Genomic DNA, 20,867 nt, shown 5'->3' with positions numbered 1-20,867 from the left:
GTATAAAAAATTCTGCAGAGCACAGTTATCATCGGAAATTTTTGTAACTTCGCATATCAGAGGCCTATAGAGGTCCCTTTCAGTGCACAAAATTTTGAAGGTCAAGGTCAAAGGTCAAGGTCACTTTGGCGCAAATCAGGGGAGTCGACGAAACCCTTATTTTTTGAGTAATTTTGATTGGATCGTCTTCAAACTTCATGGGAATATAGTTCATGGTCTGACGCTCAGCTGATTAATTTTTGGTGGCGATTGGCCTTGACCTTCATATGTTTTTTGTTTTTTTTGTTTTTTTGTTTTTTTGGTCTGTAATCATGTATAAATCACTCTGCAGAGCACAGTAATCATTGGAAATTTTTGTAACTTCGCATAGAGGCCTATAGAGGTCTCTTTCAGTGCACAAAATTTTGAAGGTCAAGGTCAAAGGTCAAGGTCACTTTGGCGCAAATCAGGGGAGTCGACGAAACCCTTATTTTTTGAGTAATTTTGATCGGATCGTCTTCAAACTTCATGGGAATATAGTTCATGGTCTGACGCTCAGCTGATTAATTTTTGGTGGCGATTGGCCTTGACCTTCATGGTTAGTGCCTGAGGTCAAACATATTTGACCCCAAGGTCAAATTTTCAAGTTTTAGGAACCATATCGTGTAGTACCTCAAATTGAACACCTCGATGAGTGCTTTCTAGATATGTCAAGCTTGAGACATTATGACGTCATTTGGTGATGTTATGAGGAAAAAGCATATTTTTCATGGTTACTCTGTAGAACGATTCTCATCGGAATCTCTCGTAGGCAGATATTCCTCAAGGAGTCGCCCCTGGTGGATAGCAGCTCTGTTCACCTCAGCGTGACCTTAAAGAAGTCACACGTGGTCACCTTTTGGAAAGATACGGGTCACCCTGCGGGTGACATTGGTTTATTTTTTTATATTATTCTTCAATCCAATATGACTGCTAAACCGTATGACCTATCAATTATTCCTTTACAAACTTGTACACCCAAGACTTGGAACATTTGTGTGAAGTTTCCCCTTGATCTGTCCAGCCGTTCTGGAGAAGATTTTTTCTAGGTTTTAGGGTAAATCCAATATGGCTGCCAAACCATGTGACTTATGACATCATATGTTTGAACCTTTTGTTCCTCATGGATAGACTGTCATACGTGTAAAGTTTTGCATCAATCTGTTGAGCACACTTCAGAGAAGAAGATTTTTGAAGGTTTTGTTTTTAAAACAATGTGGCTGCCGAATCACGTGACCAATGACGTCACCAATTTTTTTTCTGTGGACCACTTTATCCCAAAATGGCCCTCAAAATTTTTCATAATGATCAGATGTAACATTCTACATTTGCAATGATGACGTCATACCGAACGCACCTATGATATCATAAAAAAATCACATTCCCCCATGGGGAGTGCTTGCTTTGTGTCAAGTGGCAATTTTTTCCTTGGTGCGGTTTCAGAGATACAGAGATCAAAAGTTTTTCCATTTTTCCAGCATTACTGCCATACCACGTGACCAATGACGTCATACTTATCATTAAATCATTGCACATGAGTAGTCGCACCTATGGTGAAAGTTTTGTTTCAATCTGACAAGCGCTTGCGGAGAACAAAACGAAAGTTATGTGCAGACAAACAAGTGAAAATATCACTCATACAGTGACACTTGGAGAAACGGAAACACACTCGGTCGGGTGCATACCTCCGCTCGGCTGAATACTTCACATTTTGTATCCCACTGATGGGCCGGATCTGAATCTGGAACCGAACCAAAATCGAATCAGCTTGTTCTTGTTACCTTACCAACTCATCCACCGAGTTTTGTGATAAGCATTTCTTTTTTTATATATCCTCTTGTTTTAACAGCGTTTCTTCTCTACATTCTCTTAATTCGCCTTCATTACATCCATCAAGAAATGTCTTTAATCGCATCGCTGACCCTAAAATTTTAAAAACCCCAGTTTTCCATGAGTGTTCGCTTTCCATCAACCATTCTTTATTTCCAACTTCAGTGCCAACTCACCTCTCTCACCCCTCACTCTCAAAGCAACCATCACACTCTTCTCCCTCCAAGCTTCCCTTTCCCCCCTCACACCCACAAAGCTGCCTCCTTCCCCTGCCCTCTCACCTCGATCTCATCACTCCACCTCCTCAAATTCTCAACTGCCTTCTGCCCCTCTCTTGCCCCTCCCCAGCACCAGACAGCCTTTTCTCCTCCTCATCCGGCCCCTCCCCAAGCTATTCTGTGATCCCCCACACTCTCTAAACAACTCTCCTTACCTCACCCCCCTTCCCTCCCATCCCCTGCACCCAAAGCCTCCTCCCCTCTCTCTTCATTAACAGTGTGGACCTCAAGTATCCAGGGCCTTCGCTCAAACCTTCCAGATCTTTCCATACAGGTTGCCACTGACAAACCAGACATAATCTGCCGAACAGAAACTTTTCTCCCTCAAGACATCTCTGACTCAGTCGTATCTCTCCCTGGTTACTCCTTCCTCCAGAATGACAGACCTGAACTTTTCCCTGGTGGAGGAGTTGCTCTCTTCATCAAAGACTCTATTCTTCACTCTCCATGCACTGCCCTCACTCCCCCACACCACCAGGAATACCTCTGACTGCGTCTTCCACTCCACTCCCACCTCATGTTTATATGTGTACTGCACCGTCCACCAAACAGTGACGACTCCATTTGCACCTCACTATCCAAAACTAGAACGGGCACTCGGTAGAGCGCATACCTTCGCCGCCGCAACTTTTTTCCGGGCACATTTGAAAAACGTCATTTTAAAACGTCCATGACGTCACAACCGTCAGTCCGATTGACGTCAAATTTGGTGTGTAACCTCCTTGAAGGCAGTCCAACAAAATGGAATGATAAACACTGAAAAATTAAAAAGTTGAAAAATGACGTCATCTTTTCACGTCATTTTGACGCACTTCCGGGGACGTCACGTCCAATCGGGGACTACCATTCTGAAAGCTCATAGTTCACTGAACGTTTTAACGTTGGTTTCATGTCAATAGCTCTATTAGATCTGAAGCTATGCCTACAAGTATATTTTGACCTTGAGTGTGACCTTGACCTTGACTACAGAGTTAATTGGCAAAACCTGTACATCAATAAACAGATATTTTGGTACTGATCCTAATGCCTGGATTTGGGAGACTTTGATTTATAAATTATATAGATATTTGAATGTAAAATATCAGGAAATTTTAGCCACAATTGAAAAACGTCATGTTCAAACGTCAATGACGTCATAACGGTCAGTCCGATCGAAGTCAAATTTGGTGTGTGGCGTCCTTAAGGTAAGTCCTACAAAACGGTATGATCAAAACTGATGAGATTGAAAATTTACATCATCTTGTGACGTCATTTAGACGCACTTCCGATTACGTTACGTCAAATCCGGCACTACAAATCCGAAAGGTATCTCGTCATGGAACAATATGGCGGTGGTTGCATGTCGATAGCTGTATTATGAAGGAAGTTATGCTCAAAAGTGTTTTTGACCTTTTCATGACCTTGACCTTTGACCCGATCGCTCCCAAAATCTAATCAAATCGTCCTTGGATACTCACGAATCATCCCACCAAATTTCATGCAATTCGGTTTAATACTTTGAGTTATGCGAATAACAAACAAACAAACATATTCACAAATAAATAAATACACAGCGACCAAAACATAACCTTTCGCAGAATGCGAAGGTAATAAGGGTGACTTCAGTTTTTAAAGCTAATTCATTTTCACAACTTATGCACAAGAAGGGGTTTCATAAACACACACTAATGACCTTTTATATCTTTAGTGACAGTGATACAGACTTATTGATCACACACCTGCCGAAATTTACGCTCGTAAGGCATGTGACATTTATAAACTAGAATGGGCACTCGGTAGAGCGCATACCTTCGCCTCCGCTACTTTTTTGTTCTTGGCATGAGAGTGGGGGGAACAGAACAGTGAACATTTTGGTGTTGGTTTCATGCAAATCGGTTTTGATTTGACCGTGTTATGACAAAAACCGCATATTTTGAAAGGTCGTGACCCCACTGACCTTTGACCCCCAACCACTAACAAGGGTAATGATGTAATTGTGTCATGTCACCAATCACAAGATTGGGCAATGAATTATGAACATTTTGGCATCGGTTGCATGCCAATTAGATCAAAATTGACCGCGCTATGGTAAAAATACGAATTTGACCTTTCCATGACCTTGACCTTTGACCCGATCGCTCCCAAAATCTGATCAAATGTTCCTTGGATAATAACGCATCATCCCACCAAATTTCAAGCGATTTGGTTTTTATACTTTCTGAGTTATGCGAATAACAAACAAATACACACACATATTCACAAATAAATAAATAAATAAATACACAGCGACCAATACATAACCTTTAGCAGAATGCAAAGGTAATCACAAGCACATACCACCCGTTGCTTCGCTGACGGGAATACTAAAGGTGAGGGGAGAAAAAGAGGGGGGAAGAGAGACAAGGGGAGAGTTAAGAGGTGGAGGGGAAAAGAGAGGAGGGAGGGGGGCAAGGAGGTGTGGGGGAAGGTGAGAGGAAGGGAAGGTAGATGTGCGTTGGAGTGTTAATTACGATTCATACCGTTTCATCAAAATGTTTCTGCAAAGAATAACAGTGAAAATGGAAACAAAATAATGTCTGAAATCCATTTTCTACTGGTAATACGATAAATATGGCCCAGAGACAAACTCCCATCCGGACATAAATACCACCCCGACACGTTCGGAGACAAACACCATCCAGACATGTCCATAGACAAACACCGCCCAGGCACTTCCAGAGACAAACTCCCGTCCAGACAGAAACAGCGCCCGGATGCATTCGGAGACAAACACCGCCCTGACGTGTCCGTAGACAAACACCGCCCAGAAGCGTCTGAAGACAAACACCTCCCCGAAGCGTCCAGAGACAAACCACCCGGGCATGTCCCGAGACAAACGCCGTCCCCACGCGTCCGGAGACAAACGCCGTCCCCACGCGTCCGGAGACAAACGCCGTCCCCACGCGTCCGGAGACAAACGCCGACCTTCGTTTTTCACCAGATTTGCTTTGATTCCTTGGAGAGCACCTCACGAAACCTCCGAAAATATAGACATCTCGCAGAGGCTATGGATAAGCAGTCCCTCTGGGGTACAGGGTGTGATGTCAAGCAGTGAATGCATTAAATCATTTTTCTCAATGGAGCCGGTTAATTTTAACACATTCCTAAATATTTTGTTCACTCAGTATAATTCTCCAAGCAGTAGAAAAAGATAAGTTGAATGCTTTGGAAATTTCACATTTTCTTCTGTATATATATATATATATATATATATATATATATATATATATATATATATATATATATATATATATATATATATATATATATATATATATATATGTATATATATATATATATGGAGAAGGACGGACCATAGCCTTGTTTGCTTCAAGCAAATCGGTAAACAGGCTTAGTTATAAGACTCGTTATTTCTTTGAAATGATCAGATTTCACTCCAGATTTACACACTTATTTAGTCTGGATGAAATCTGATCCTCGAAGCCGTAATAATATCTTGATGATATACTTTAATTCCATGACAGTGGATCGTGGAAAATCGTATCATATAATGCATGAAATCACTCCAAACTCCTAATTTGAAAACTATATACTTACAAAAGCGATGGATACAGCGATTCATAGCTATGATGAACAGGCCTTCGATAATACGAGTGAAAAAAGTGAAAAAACACTATCGTTCAAAAATCGTTGCGGCCTGTTCCAAGTCAAGGGATGATTGAGCAGGCCAAAAAAACATGGCAGCTTCAGACCCCAGCAAGGTTACCCAGGAAACGCTTTAAGACCCCAGAGAGCGAGGTGGCCGAGAATCGCCTGATGATGGATATAATTAAATGAGGCCGTTAATTATCTTCAAAAGGGGTGATAAATGCCGAAGTCACATTTGCCACGGCGGCCGTGGGATCTCCAAAATCTACGACCACTAGCAATTATACGGCGGCCGCAGTATTTCCACGGTCACCCAATGTAGCAGTCACATACGTTTTTATTTTCGGGGAGCCGCACAGCGTATTTAGAAATTGTGGAGACCGAAAACGTGGGGTTGCCGTACGGTCTTTGATTTGATGGCGCACGGTAACCTTAAGGGGGCCCTGCGGCGGCCATATAATTTTCAAGGCAGACGCAAGGTAGCCTCAAGGTGCCCATAAGGCGAATGTGCGGCCAGACGGACGGTAACGAGTGGGTTCATTTTTTATTTTTAACCAGTTTTTTTTTTTTTTTTTTTCGGCTTGTCGAATTGCTACGGCGAACGTAGAAATGAAAAATGTTATAACTCCGCGTTATAATTCCACGGCAACCCCTACGGCCTGTAAAAGATAGCCAAACGGCGTAGGGCCACCCTGAGGCCACCACAGAAACTCTGTGGCCGCCACACGTTTCTGTCAATTCAGAGGGCGTGCGGCCGCCGTATCCTCGCTGTAGAGCAAATGTGGCTTAGGCCTTAATTTACCCAAACACCCAATTTTCACTCTTGCACTTCCTTGGAGTTTTCTTAGTGTGCATGCAAACATTCAGGCTGCTTGGTTTCATGGTTTTGGAGTTATGGAGGAGACACACACGCACGGGCGTACGCACGCACGCACACAGACTTATTAGCAGAGATAACGAAAATACAAATTGCTGCCAAGGAACAAGGGAGGGGTGATCAGAATTCCTATGTTGACAGTAAAAACTCTGTTAAAAACATGAGCAAAACGTTCTATGTTTCTACAATTTCACTTGACACAATCATTTCAGAGCAATTTCAAAATTTCAATATTTTATCTGAACTAATATGCTATTTAGCCCAGCAAGTTAGTGAGCAATTGTCAGTCAACAAAAAAAGTAAATACAAAACATCTGCACACCACTGGTTGCTCCCAAGGCATTATACACAATTGGACTTCAGATAGTTTCTGTAATAATATTCCTGGAGTTTAAACAGGGAATGAGAGAGAAAGTGAGAAACGACCGACAATGCGCACAATATGCGTGCGACACAAAAGGCAATGCCTCGCGGCTCATTCATTGAAACACCGCGTGGGAAAACTGCCACGTCCCCGTGCTGGTCGAGCGCACGCCCTGCCCTTCACTGACCCACTCCAATCCATCTGTGCTCATGTGCAATTTGCATCCCACGAACCCCGACCTTCCCTTGCTGCAATCGTATCACCTAGAAAGAAAAAAAAAACCTCACTGTGTCTCTTTTTTTTCTATTATTGGCAAATGCACAACATTATTTCTGCTTCAATTCTCTTCTCTCTATGACACATGGACACAATTAAGATTGTAGATGACCCCTTGTTCAGAGAGGTTCTGGCATTGAAGGGTCAAACCCCCAATGATCAAAGGTGCCCAGCTGATGATCATGATGTTCATTGAGTCAGGTACTCAAGAGGCTAAAGATATTTTCAACTGTGTCTCAGCCCATCTGCCACTCTGCCCTGTTGCCACTCTGCCCCTCACAAATAATTTACGTGCCTGTTAAGCAGGGTATTGGTACAGTACGAGGTTAATGCTTGTATGCCTAAACATTTGACACAGAATGTATTGTTTGATATATTTGACTGCAATGTTGGTTTAGGTGAGATGTTTATTCTCCAAGTTGATTTGTGTAAAAGGGTAGGAAGTTACAATGATTAATTTAGTCTTCAACCTGTGCAGAAAGATCTCCAGGGTACGAGAGATTTCCGATTACTTCTGGATGTGGAATCGTATAACAAGTAGGAAAATGGCTTTCAGAGAGAGGACTTTTATGAATGTTCCCTCTCGAAGGATGTGAAGGAAAGTTGAAGAGGAGAGGAGGAACAATAGCAAGTCCTGAGGTGTTTGTTGTGCCATGTCAGATTTTGTATTTTACTTTGGAAAAAACCCAAGTTAGTTTGGATTAATCAAGTGAAGAACCTACGGTTTTTGTGACTTCTTGAGGGCACGACTGGGATTGATATTCCCATTAGCAGTGCCATGTGTGGCACGAAGGGAGAGTGGTTCTGAGACAATGTGGAAGGTGTGGAGCCTTACATCTCTCCTCGATGGTGCAGAAGTTTGGAAGGCAGGGAGAGTCTTCTGTGGAGTTCTTCCTCAAGCGAGAGAAGACGTACGTGTGTGTGTGTGTGTATGTATGTATGTATGTATGTATGTATGTATGTATGTATGTATGTATGTATGTATGTATGTATGTATGTATGTATGTATGTATGTGTGTGTGTGTGTGTGTGTGTGTGTGTGTGTGTGTGTGTGTGTGTGTGTGTGTGTGTGTGTGTGTGTGTGTGTGTGTGTACGCGAGAAAGGCATTCTTTCAACGGTGACTGTGGGACGATCTTGAGCTCGTCCGTGGTAGGTTCATGCTTTTCAGTGGAGTGGCCAAGCCTTGAGCTGGTCCCGCCATCTGTTGACTTTGCTGTGGTGACTGTGAGACTGCTCACAGAAGGTGGTGTGAGTAATCAACACTTGGAGGATGGAGGTAATTGGAGGGCACTGTTAAAAGATTTTGTGAGATGAAGGATTGATTGCCATCCAAACATAGAAGTGTACGCTGAGTCAAGGATGGACAGATTTATGGAGATGGGAAGCAATTTAGGCCGACAGGGCAAGGAGCTATGGCAGTTATTGGCTGATCAGCGGACTCTGAAGCAGGAGCAAAGGCTCTCAGAAAGAGAGATTGAACGGGAAAGATTGGAGAGGGAAGATCAAAGGCTTGAGGCTGAAAGGGAGGATAAAGCTTTGCTTAGGCTAGAATGTTTGAGGCTGAAATGGAGGCTAAAAGGTTCAAAGCTAAAAGGATATGATTAGACATTGACAGAGAAGCTGAGTTAGAGCTGAAGTGTCTTGAAGTACAAAGTGCTCAAGTCGTTCACTCAAGATATATGAATATTTTGCACAGGCTGGTACTCCAAAGCTCCCAGCTTTGGTTGAGGGGAAGGATAAGCTAGGCAGTTGCCTACTTAACTTTGAGCATTCTGCCACTAACAGTAGGTGAGAGAGAGCAGGATGTGCCACATCGCTCATTGCTTTGCTAACTGTAAAGCACTTGATGTATATTCCAGTCTGTCTGATGTGGCAGCTGTTGATTAAGACCAGTTGAAAGAAGTGTTTTTGAAATGGTAAGGTTTAACCAATGAAGGGTATAGGAGCAAGTTCATGAGTATCTGGTGGGTTCAATACATCCTCTGGGTGAGATGGGTCATTGTTACATCCTTACCATTGCAGACTATGCCACCAGATATCAGGAAGCCATTCTGTTGAAGAAAACTAGGACAGAGTAGGTGAAAACTGATCGAGATTCTCGTCGACATGTATAGTCTCTTGCGAGTCACGGATGAGATCCTGAGTGACATGGATACCAGATTTGTGTCAGAGTGTATGAGAAAGGTGTCCTCGCTGTTGGATATCCATCAACTCCTGAGCACACCTTACCACCCTATGTGCTATGGCTTGGAAAGAGAAGATGAATGCAACCAATAGGGAGCAACCAATTTTTCGATGCATTTGTTTTCATCTACGAAGACGTTCTACAAGAGTCAATGGAATTTTCCCCCTTTGAATTGATTTATGGAAGGACGGTCCACGTTCCCATGCACATCTTAAGAAAACTGTGGATAAAGCAAGCAGGCACATCAGAAGAAAGGAGCAATTACTAGGATGTGTTGTAATTGAGAAAGAGATTGGATTAGACACTCAAAATTACCCAGGAGAAATTGTTAAGCTCACAGAAAAGATACAAATGCTACTTTGATATGAAATCCAAGGCCAGGTCATTTTGAGTAGGTCAGGAGACTTAGTGCTGGTAGTGTTTTTGACAGACAGCAACAAGCTATTTATGCAGTGGAGGGGTTCCTTCAGGGCAGAGGATGTGATGTTATTAATGACTACCGGGTAAGAGTAGGGGTCAGGTGCAGGTTATACCATGTGAACTTATTGAAGGGGTATATCCAGTGTGATCAGTAGGGAAATGTTGAGGCTCAAAGGCAAATTCCCAGCTGCTGAAGCTATCTACCCAGCTGAAGTGAGCGCTGCTGTTGTGGGACTGAGTGAAACAACCATGGAGGATGTGGTAGTTCATGAAAAAATGTTAGAGCTCGGCATCTGAAGGCCAAAGGAAATGGTGGCAGATGTGATGTTTGATCAGCATCTCACATGGACACAAAGAGAGAAGGTTAGGTCTGTAATCAATGATTATCAAGAAGTATTTACCAGTTTCCCAGGAACGATGACTTTAATCCATCATCACATAAACTTGAAGACAAGTGAGGTTGTTTGGTCGAAACCATACCCACTACCATATAGTACATTAGAGAGTCCCTTAGTCAGGACCTACAGATGTTGGAAATGAGGATAATATGACTGGATTTTCCATACATGTCACAGTGGTAATAGTTCGTAAGAAAGATGGAACAAAGCGTGTGCGTGTTGGCAACTGGAAGCTCAATAAGATCACTGTATCTGATCTGGAACTAATAGTGACAGTCAGTGGGGATAAGTAAGGGGTATTACAAAGATCGACTTAAATAATGGGTATTGGCAGAAATACGAGTAGCCCATGAGGATGCACACAAGACAGCACTTGTGATAAACAGATGACACTGAAATTTTTTTGAAGATGCCCTTTGTGATGGTGAATTCAGGAACTCCATTTGAATGGGACATGATGAGGTTGCTGGTTGGGATGTAAATTGTTGATACTTATATTTGTGACATTTGATCCATACCCACACTTGGGAAAGCAACATGTTTCCTTCCTTCGGAAAATGCCCCAAAGGATGTCTGCAGCCGCCTCATAGCCAGGCCATAAAAGTTTGTGATCAGGATGAAGAGCTTGAGCTTTGTGGGTCACCAGGTAGAATGTAGTGTTGGACCTTCATGATGACATGAGGATTCTCTCTTCAGGGGGTGGAAATGTTCAAGAGGTGCTGCGGCACATGACAAAGAAGTAGGTATGGTTGTTTGTGGGTCTGATGGGATACTATCAAGACTACACTCCTAATTATGTAGCCATTTCTGTGCCACTTACCAATTCTACATAGAAAGGTCAAGCCAGTAAGGTGGTTTGTGGGGATGCTCAAGAGAAGGCCCTCACAATGCTCAAGCAACTCTGAATCAACAAGTCTATTTTGAGGCTACTATACCTGGGTAAAACGTTTGTGAGCAGTGCAGATTCTACCGCCTCTTAAAATTGGCATGAAGGCTGTTCTTTTGCAGCAACATGAGGGCAGACTCTTCACTGTGAGGTTCACGAGCAAGAAACGAATGAATCGAAAAAAATAATCACTTTACTATGGAGAAGGAAGGACTTGTTATTGTGTGGGACCTTAAGAGATTTATGCTGTATCTTTATATGGGACTGAATTTGTTTTGAAAACTGATCATCAGCCATTGATGTACATGGATAAGGCAAAGTTTCTCAATGTTGAATCATGAGATAGGCCATGTTTCTGCAAAGAAATATTGGTTTGCTATACAATTGATCAAGAGAGAGGAGGATTTGGGGGCAGATTACATGAGCAGGGTTGTTTAACTGTGATTTCCAATTGGGAGATGTGAATTAAATTGTTGATTATTTTCCCTGATATGGAGGTATATGTCATGTTGTTCAGCTGTGTAGAAAGATTGCCAGAGTGTGGGAGTTTTCCCATTGCTTCCAGATATAGAATCATCTAGCAAGTTCAAATGATTTGCCACTGATTTCTGTTTTAACTGGATTGGGGTCACGACTGCCACTTTGAACTCAAAACATGCTATCTTGGATCCCCCAACAGAAGCGACCTCACACATTGTTTGTATCGAGTGTCACGTGCATATAATGCAAAAATAGGACCACTGGATCTGTAGCTTATCTGGGCCCTGGCCTAATGTTGTAACCCAAATTTGGTAGAATGCTGACTGGTGGGTCTGGAGAAGAAGATTTTTGAAAGAACTGCGTGACCGCCATTTTGACACACTTCCGGTCACACGATTAGCATGGCCTCTGTAACTTAACATCATGACCTAGTCCTAATGTCGTAACCCAAATTTGGTATCATTCTGACTGGTGGGTCTGGAGAAGATTTTTCAAGGAATTCACCAAGTCTGGCATTTTGACTGACTTAAAGTCACATGACCAGAACGAGCTCTGTTACCAGTCAGGAGCAGAACGTTGCTGCCAAATTTCAGCCAGATCCACCCAACAGTTTGGCCGGAGAAGTTGAAATAGGAGACGGACAGATGGTGCAGGGTGACAATACCTTATCTGAAATTCCAATTCCAGATAAGCTAATAAAAAACATCGAATGCTGCTACGGGGATTCTATATATATATATATATATATATATATATATATATATATATATATATATATATATATATATATATATATATATATATATATATATATATATATATATATATATATATATATTGCAAAATAATACAGTTGTACTTTTATAAAAATGTATTAAAGTTGATACAAAAATATATGTTGAACTACTCCTACTATTACTACTGATCCACATTCCCAATTAAGGGGCGTAGTGACCACCACAACTGTCAGTCTTCCATCTTCTGCCAACATTCACATGGGCTAAAGCCAATCTCATTGGCGCAGAAGACATGAACTTCAGAAGACATGAAAAAGGTGGTGATAAGTCAGTGTCCACTCCAATGTAGGCTGTTGTATCTATGTGGAGGTTCTGGATCAGGTTGAGAAGTGATAATGGGATTCCATTGCCTCTAAACACCTTCCATAGGAATGACTGATCAACCGAGTCAAATGCGACTTTAATGTTGACATACGCCACATTTAATGGGCACTGAAAATCCCAATGAAGTTCTGCAAGGACTTGGAGGGCTAGTATGGCATCTGTCATAGACCTGTTTGGGGTGATTGCTAGGGCAGGAGGGGTGAATCCTGCTGAGGCAGGAGTATTTACCCCTTCTGCTATGTTGTAGCAAGAGGTGGTGAATGCGATTCAGAAGAACATGAGCAAATACCTTCCCAGGCACTGAAAGCAGGGTGATCGAGTGATTAGCTACTGCAGTTAGAGCGAAAGCATTTGCCTTTGTAGATGGAGATTATTATGCTATTCATCCACGCTGCTGGAACATGCCCAGAATTCCAGACATTTATGAAAAGGCAATGTAATACTTTACAGATTGCCATCTCCGCACATTTCATGAGTTGTGTGGTAATGTCGTCGCACCTCGCTCCTCGATCATTTCTTAATTTCTTCACTGCACACGGGACCTCAGACAGGGATAGAGGATGCACGCACGTGGCAATGTCACCGCCAGATATGGGGGCCCTCTTCCTCCAGGTCAGGGCAGTGGAGAGCAGGGGGAAGTTAAGAGCCTGCTCAAAATGTTATTTCCAGCAGTTGAGGGTTTTCTCATTGGTGTGGCAGGATTGTCAAGTTGGCTCACGTGCCATCATGATCAGAGTGCTGCTTTTGTTTATATTTGAACTTTGACCAGTACGCATGTGATAGATTGACTGAAAGGAATGGGATTCTATGCTATACATTGTAAAATAATACAAATAATTTACACTTTTATAAAGGTGGATTAAAGTTGATAAAAAAAAATACATGTTGAACAAGACTGCAGTCAATAGAGGTGCTGCGACTCGTGCCGTTGTTTTCTCTAAGTACAATCCCACCTCATATTATGTTCACCTCAATTGTCGCGTGGCTGTGGTGTAAGTAAATAGTGCTGTAATGTACTAATTTAATTTTCTATTTTTCCTTTTCATCTTTACGTCTCACTCATTCGAGACATTCACAATATTAAGCTCTGTACCAAAATGAGCAATTCCAACTGCCCTCATTGTCCAATCATTCTGCTGACAAACAGACAAACCCACAGAAAGGATGACACAAGACCCACACACCGGCCTAACGTCCCGCATTATTAATTATTGGCACATCAAGTGAATTAATGTGGTGTATCATTGCTTTATACTCATGAAGAACATTCAGGTTTTATGGCGCTACCTTTCTCTGGCTCTCATTCTCCTTCTCACCTCTGTTCTATTCTTCATATGTATGTATATATATATATATATATATATATATATATATATATATATATATATATATATATATATATATATATATATATATATATATATATATATATATATATATATATATATATATATATATATATATATATAGATCTCCATCCCCATCTCCCTTCTCTCCATCCCCCTCTTTGCCCTTTCCCTGCCCCTACTTCTCTTCTCTCTTCCCCTCTCTTCTTGTGAGTATTTAGATAAATCTCGTCTCCACACTTTCAAACTGAATGTCCATTTCTGTCTATCATTACAATGATTTTATTTCTCTTTCACTTATATCTTTCTCTGACAGCAGAAGTACAGTATTTAACTTCAAGAGGCTGATTCTGTGACAGCATGAAGTTGGGGCAGGGTGTGTGTGTGTATGTATGTGTATGTGTTTGTGTTTGTGTTTCTGTTTGTGTGTACAACGACAAACAAAATTGTGTCCCATTACAGCCTTTGGTACACGATTTGTGACCAGGTGTTGCCTGCCGCACAGCGCATTGCCTATTACCTTACCACAGCAGCTTTACGAGAACACAGCGTTGCAGTTGAGAATAAAGATGAAATTTTATACACTGTATATATATATATATATATATATATATATATATATATATATATATATATATATATATATATATATATATAAAATGATTTATCATACTATTTACAGATTATTGGTCTGCCGAATCAGTTTCTTTGTAATTGTTATACTGGGTGGTTTGCTATTGCCTTCCCAGCTTTGTTTATCCATGCTCTATCCTTTTGGATGCTGAGCGTCAAGCAAGGATATATATATATATATATATATATATATATATATATATATATATATATATATATATATATATTCTCTATTTGAACGATTTACTGTGCAGCTCGTCACATTCCACTGCAATATACCCAGTAACCTTCGCAACATGAGTGCGCTGGGGGCGGGATTTAAATTATTGTGGAATGAGCGCGCGTTTCTCTTTCTCGTGTGCATACTCGCTTTTCTCGCTCACTCTCTCTCTCTTTCTTGCTTTTCTCTTTGGCTTTTCAGGGGGCCTCTGCCTCTCCACGTGGCCAGAATCTCAAGTGGGGTTTTAACAGCAGACATGCTACAAGCAGAGCGTGCGATATGCAGCTGCGGAGAGAGAGAGGGTTGTTAGATTGGAGGAGGAGGAGGGGCGAAGAGGGCTGCGGGTAACGAAAGGCAGGGGGGCAATGGGACAAGGGTCGATCAATGAACATTCTGCTAATGAAGCGCTGTTGCTGTCTAGATGCCCTAACGAAGGTCCTTTGTTGAGTTGGCCCATGAAGTTTGCGCTCACGTTGTGCGTAGCGTGAACACAAGCATGCGGTTTATCCACAGCCATATGGAGCTACAGTGTGGACTTACACCATGTCCATCAGTACAGCAGTGGTGACTCTCGAACAATAGGACGGGCGTTGAAAAAGATCTTGGAACCAGATAATCACCATAGTTCAAAAAAAATGCAGACTTTTTTTTGTATTTTTCCAACATGCAAGAAAAGGAAGTCATAAAGAAATATATTTTCTTTGAACGGCCCTTGTAAAGAAAGATAACCGTCGGGGTCGAGTTTCCATATTTTCTATTCTTCATGCCTCAAATGTCATTGAACAGTAAGGAAGATAATTTTGCTCTCTGTTACAAATTATAATTCTTCTGAGGATGCTTTTCACAACAACTTTAATCAGAAACAAACATGGTCATGAATATCAAGGTGTAAGGAACTCACGGACAGTTCCCAGCATGTATAGGTGTTAGATTCTCTCGTTTGAAAGTGTATCTCGCAACAAGCAAAACAGTTTAGAATTTTGGGATACATATATTTTCAACAATATATACAGTATATATATATATATATATATATATATATATATATATATATATATATATATATATATATATATATATATATAGTCCTAAATACGAATTACCAAGCCAACAGACGGTAGTGTGCAGTGGTGAGATAAGTAGCGGGTAGAGTGAGTGTTATGATTTATTATTTATTTATTCGTATGCAACCTGTGGCTGCAGGCTGCATCATTTTCTGGGGGCATGGCTGGGCCGCTGCTGGCTCCCTGTTACCAGCACATGTTCTCATTTTGCCATTCTCAGGATGACAGGCTGAGTCAATCTTACCTGGTGTCAATTCAATGGCCCACCAGGGGGTTTGAACTCAAGACCCTAAGATCTTAAGCCAGCCACCTTAACCATAAAGCAAACACCAGGCCTCGTGTAATGATGAGAAAAGTAATGAGTTATTTCATCTCAGGAAGTGGATAAAGTGCAGTGTTGAAAGTGCAGCAAGATATGTAGCCTCCGGAAGAGGGTAGGATGCAGTGATGATAAAGGTAGTGAGGTATTCAGCCTCAGTAAGTAGATAGGATGCAGTTGTGAGAAAGGTAGTGAGGTATTTATCCTCAGTAAGTCGATCAGGTGCAGTTGTGAGAAAGGTAGGGAGGTCTTTGGCCTCAGTAAGTATATAGGGTGCAGTTGTGAGAAAGGTAGGGAGGTCTTTGGCCTCAGTAAGTATATAGGGTGCAGTGATGAGAAAGGTAGGGATGTCTTTTGCCTCAGTAAGTATATAGGGTGCAGTTGTGAGAAAGGTAGTGAGGTATTTATCCTCAGTAAGTAGATCAGGTGCAGTAATGAGAAAGGTAGTGAGGTATTTATCCTCAGTAAGTAGATAGGGTGCAGTGATGAGAAAGGTAGTGAGGCATTTATCCTCAGTAAGTAGATAGGGTGCAGTGATGAGAAAGGAAGGGAGGTCTTTGGCCTCAGTAAGTATATAGGGTGCAGTTGTGAGAGAGGTAGTGAGGTATTTAGCCTCAGTAAGTAGATAGGGTGCAGTGATGAGAAAGGTAGGGAGATCTTTGGCCTCAGTAAGTATATAGGGTGCAGTTGTGAGAAAGGTAGTGAGGTATTTATCCTCAGTAAGTAGATAAGATGCAGTAATGAGAAAGGTAGTGAGGTATTTATCCTCAGTAAGTAGATAGGGTGCAGTGATGAGAAAGGTAGTGAGGTATTTATCCTCAGTAGGTATATAGGGTGCAGTGATGAGAAAGGTAGTAAGGTATTTATCCTCAGTAAGTAGATAGGGTGCAGTGATGAGAAAGGAAGGGAGGTCTTTGGCCTCAGTAAGTATATAGGGTGCAGTTGTGAGAAAGGTAGTGAGGTATTTATCCTCAGTAAGTAGATAGGATGCAGTAATTAGAACGGTAGGGAGGTACTTATCCTCAGTAAGTAAATAGGGTGCAGTGATGAGAAAGGTAGGGAGGTATTTATCCTCAGTAAGTAGATAGGATGCAGTTATGAGAAAGGTAGTGAGGTATTTATCCTCAGTAAGTAGATAGGATGCAGTGATGAGAAAGGTAGGGAGGTATTTATCCTCAGTAAGTAGATAGGATGCAGTAATGAGAATGGTAGGGAGGTACTTAGCCTCAGTAAGTATATAGGGTGCAGTTGTGAGAGAGGTAGTGAGGTATTTATCCTCAGTAAGTAGATAGGGTGCAGTTGTGAGAAAGCTATTGAGGTATTTATCCTCAGTAAGTAGATCGCGTGCAGTTGTGAGAGAGGTAGTGAGGTATTTATCCTCAGTAAGTAAATAGGGTGCAGTTGTGAGTGAGGTAGTGAGGTATTTAACCTCAGTAAGTAGATCGGGTGCAGTTGTGAGTGAGGTAGTGAGGTATTTAGCCTCAGTAAGTAGATAGGGTGCAGTTGTGAGTGAGGTAGTGAGGTATTTATCCTCAGTAAGTAGATAGGATGCAGTAATGAGAATGGTAGGGAGGTACTTAGCCTCAGTAAGTATATAGGGTGCAGTTGTGAGAGAGGTAGTGAGGTATTTATCCTCAGTAAGTAGATAGGGTGCAGTTGTGAGAAAGCTATTGAGGTATTTATCCTCAGTAAGTAGATCGCGTGCAGTTGTGAGAGAGGTAGTGAGGTATTTATCCTCAGTAAGTACATAGGGTGCAGTTGTGAGTGAGGTAGTGAGGTATTTAACCTCAGTAAGTAGATCGGGTGCAGTTGTGAGTGAGGTAGTGAGGTATTTAGCCTCAGTAAGTAGATAGGGTGCAGTTGTGAGTGAGGTAGTGAGGTATTTATCCTCAGTAAGTAGATAGGGTGCAGTTGTGAGAGAGGTCGTGAGGTATTTATCCTCAGTAAGTAGATAGGGTGCAGTTGTGAGAGAGGTAGTGAGGTATTTATCCTCAGTAAGTAGATAGGGTGCAGTTGTGAGTGAGGTAGTGAGGTATTTAACCTCAGTAAGTAGATTGGGTGCAGTTGTGAGAGAGCTAGTGAGGTATTTATGCTCAGTAAGTAGATCGGGTGCAGTTGTGAGAGGTAGTGATGTATTTTTCCTCAGTAAGTAGATCGGGTGCAGTTGTGAGTGAGGTAGTGAGGTATTTAGCCTCAGTAAGTAGATCAGGTGCAGTTGTGAGTGAGGTAGTGAGGTATTTATCCTCAGGAAGTAGATTGGGTACAGTTGTGAGTGAGGTAGTGAGGGAGTGAGGTATTTAGCCTCAGTAAGTAGATAGGGTGCAGTTGTGAGAGAGGTTGTGAGGTATTTATCCTCAGTAAGTAGATCGGGTGCAGTTGTGAGAGAGGTAGTGAGGTATTTAGGCTCAGTAAGTAGATTGGGTGCAGTTGTGAGAGAGGTAGTGAGGTATTTATCCTCAGTAAGTAGATCGGGTGCAGTTGTGAGTGAGGTAGTGAGGTATTTAGCCTCAATAAGTAGATCGGGTGGAGTTGTGAGTGAGGTAGTGAGGTATTTATCCTCAGTAAGTAGATTGGGTGCAGTTGTGAGTGAGGTAGTGAGGTATTTAACCTCAGTAAGTAGATAGGGTGCAGTTGTGAGAAAGGTAGTGAGGTATTTATCCTCAGTAAGTCGATCGGGTGCAGTTGTGAGTGAGGTAGTGAGGTATTTAGCCTCAGTAAGTAGATCGGGTGCAGTTGTGAGTGAGGTAGTGAGGTATTATCCTCAGTAAGTAGATCGGGTACAGTTGTGAGAAAAGTAGTGAGGTGTTTGGCCTCAGTAAGTAGATAGGGTGCAGTTGTGTGAAAAGTCGTGAGGTATCTGGCCTGAGGAAGCGGGACGAGTACAGTGGTGCGTGAGGTAGCAATGTATTCAACTTCAGTAATGCAAGACGAGAAGAAACAGTGCAATGCTTACGTTCACTGGCCATAATGATGATGGTCTCGGCGGTCGCATGGTAGTCGTCTTCGTCCCACGTGGCACTGTTTCCCAGCGGGGTCTGGTCGCCTTGGAAGCCATACATGTCAAGAAGTTGCTGCAGTGGGGGCGCCTTGGGCAGCAGCTGATTGACCGTGTCCCGGCTGATGTTAGGCGCTTGTTTGAGGCGCAGTTTGCTCAATATCTGCGACTTTATGGCCTCGATGCGAAGCGCTCTGCTCTGCTCCCTCCAGAGGCATGCGGGAGCACACGTCCAGCTCTTGGAATCGCTCTTTTCGTTGCTCTTCGGAACGCCACCGAAACCAGCAACAATGGCACTACCAAACCCAGCACCGAATCCAAATCCACCTCCCATTTGTCGCGCCGATCCACGACCTCTGAAGCCCCCTCGCGCCTGCGGTGCTCGCTGGTAGTCCGGAGAGTCCAAGCCATGTGCCTGGAGGGCCACGAGGGACGCGACGTACCACAGCACGAGCGGCGCGCGCATGGCGCGCTCCGGGACCATTCTTCTGGCGGGAGCGGGCGAGCTCAGCGCTCGCGTGGCCCCCGACGTGCCTTTTTATACGAGCACCTCAGTCGAAGTCCCCCGTGTCGTAAATCTAAGCGATTGGTCGCTTTTTTACTGGGAGCATTTGCTCTGTCGCTCGCGAATCTTCAACGCCGCCCTCCTGCTTTACCCACCTCCCTTCCATTTCCCCCACCTTCTCCTTCGAACGTTCTTTCCCCCCTTTAGAAACAGGATGAGGAATCCTCTCCACGCCGCCTCAGGCTGAACTCCGCCTGCTGCCTGCACGAGCGCGCGCGCGCGCGCGCGCGTGAGCCGGTTGGGTCGGGGAGCGAGGTCGCACTGGCTCCACCCACAAGCCCATTTTAGTGTCACCCCTTGCGCTGATTTTAATTTTTAATGTCGTAAAAGGGGGAGATATGCCTTGGATATAAGGCTGGTCTTCTTGATTGCTTCTTCCCAATGTGGGAAAGAGCTGTTTGAAATCACATCCAATCCAGTTTGAGCATTTGTGCAATATGTCATCTCATCCTTCAGAATTGTAGTTTATATTTTTCATGCTGAAACACACACACACACACACACACACACACACACACACACACACACACACACACACACACACACACACACACACACACACACACACACACACACACACACACACACACACACACACACACACACACACACACACACACACACACACGAGGTAGATATACTTTGAGACTGAGTAGGTCTCCGTTCCATCCCCTAAAACCCATCCATGTGTGGAGATGGAGCCAACAACAACTTTAACACGCAACCAACAAACACACACTCATATGTGTATATATATATATATATATATATATATATATATATATATATATATATATATATATATATATATATATATATATATATATATATCTATATATACCACCCGTCGCTTTGCCGAAGGGAAAACCTAAGGGAGGGGGAGGGAGGAGAGAAAGAGGGGTTGAAGAGAGAGAGAGAGAGAGAGAGAGAGAGAGAGAGAGAGAGAGAGAGAGAGAGAGAGAGA

The 20,867-nt window shown here is 42.6% G+C and overlaps 1 protein-coding gene across 5 annotated transcripts in view; it reads right to left on the bottom strand.

Moving 5' to 3' along the window:
- The window catches only part of GDF11 (growth differentiation factor 11), a 242,688-nt gene extending 222,598 nt beyond the window's left edge, over positions 1 to 20,090 (bottom strand). For 2 of the 5 annotated variants that reach the window (XM_085869286.1, XM_085869285.1), the window contains exon 1: positions 19,297 to 20,090. In XM_085869286.1, the coding sequence (XP_085725412.1) occupies positions 19,297 to 19,822 (526 nt within the window). In that variant the 5' untranslated portion in view covers positions 19,823 to 20,090. The remainder of the gene's footprint in view (positions 1 to 19,296) is intronic. The other 3 variants (XM_085869288.1, XM_085869284.1, XM_085869283.1) reach the window with 3 other exon arrangements.
- Positions 20,091 to 20,867: the final 777 nt, after the last annotated feature.

This window comes from Eptatretus burgeri, chromosome 2 (assembly GCF_056783735.1).
Source record: "Eptatretus burgeri isolate ZD-2024b chromosome 2, Ebu_testis_v1, whole genome shotgun sequence".
Lineage (NCBI taxonomy): Eukaryota > Metazoa > Chordata > Myxini > Myxiniformes > Myxinidae > Eptatretus > Eptatretus burgeri.
This window is presented reverse-complemented; position numbering and strand designations above follow the sequence as displayed.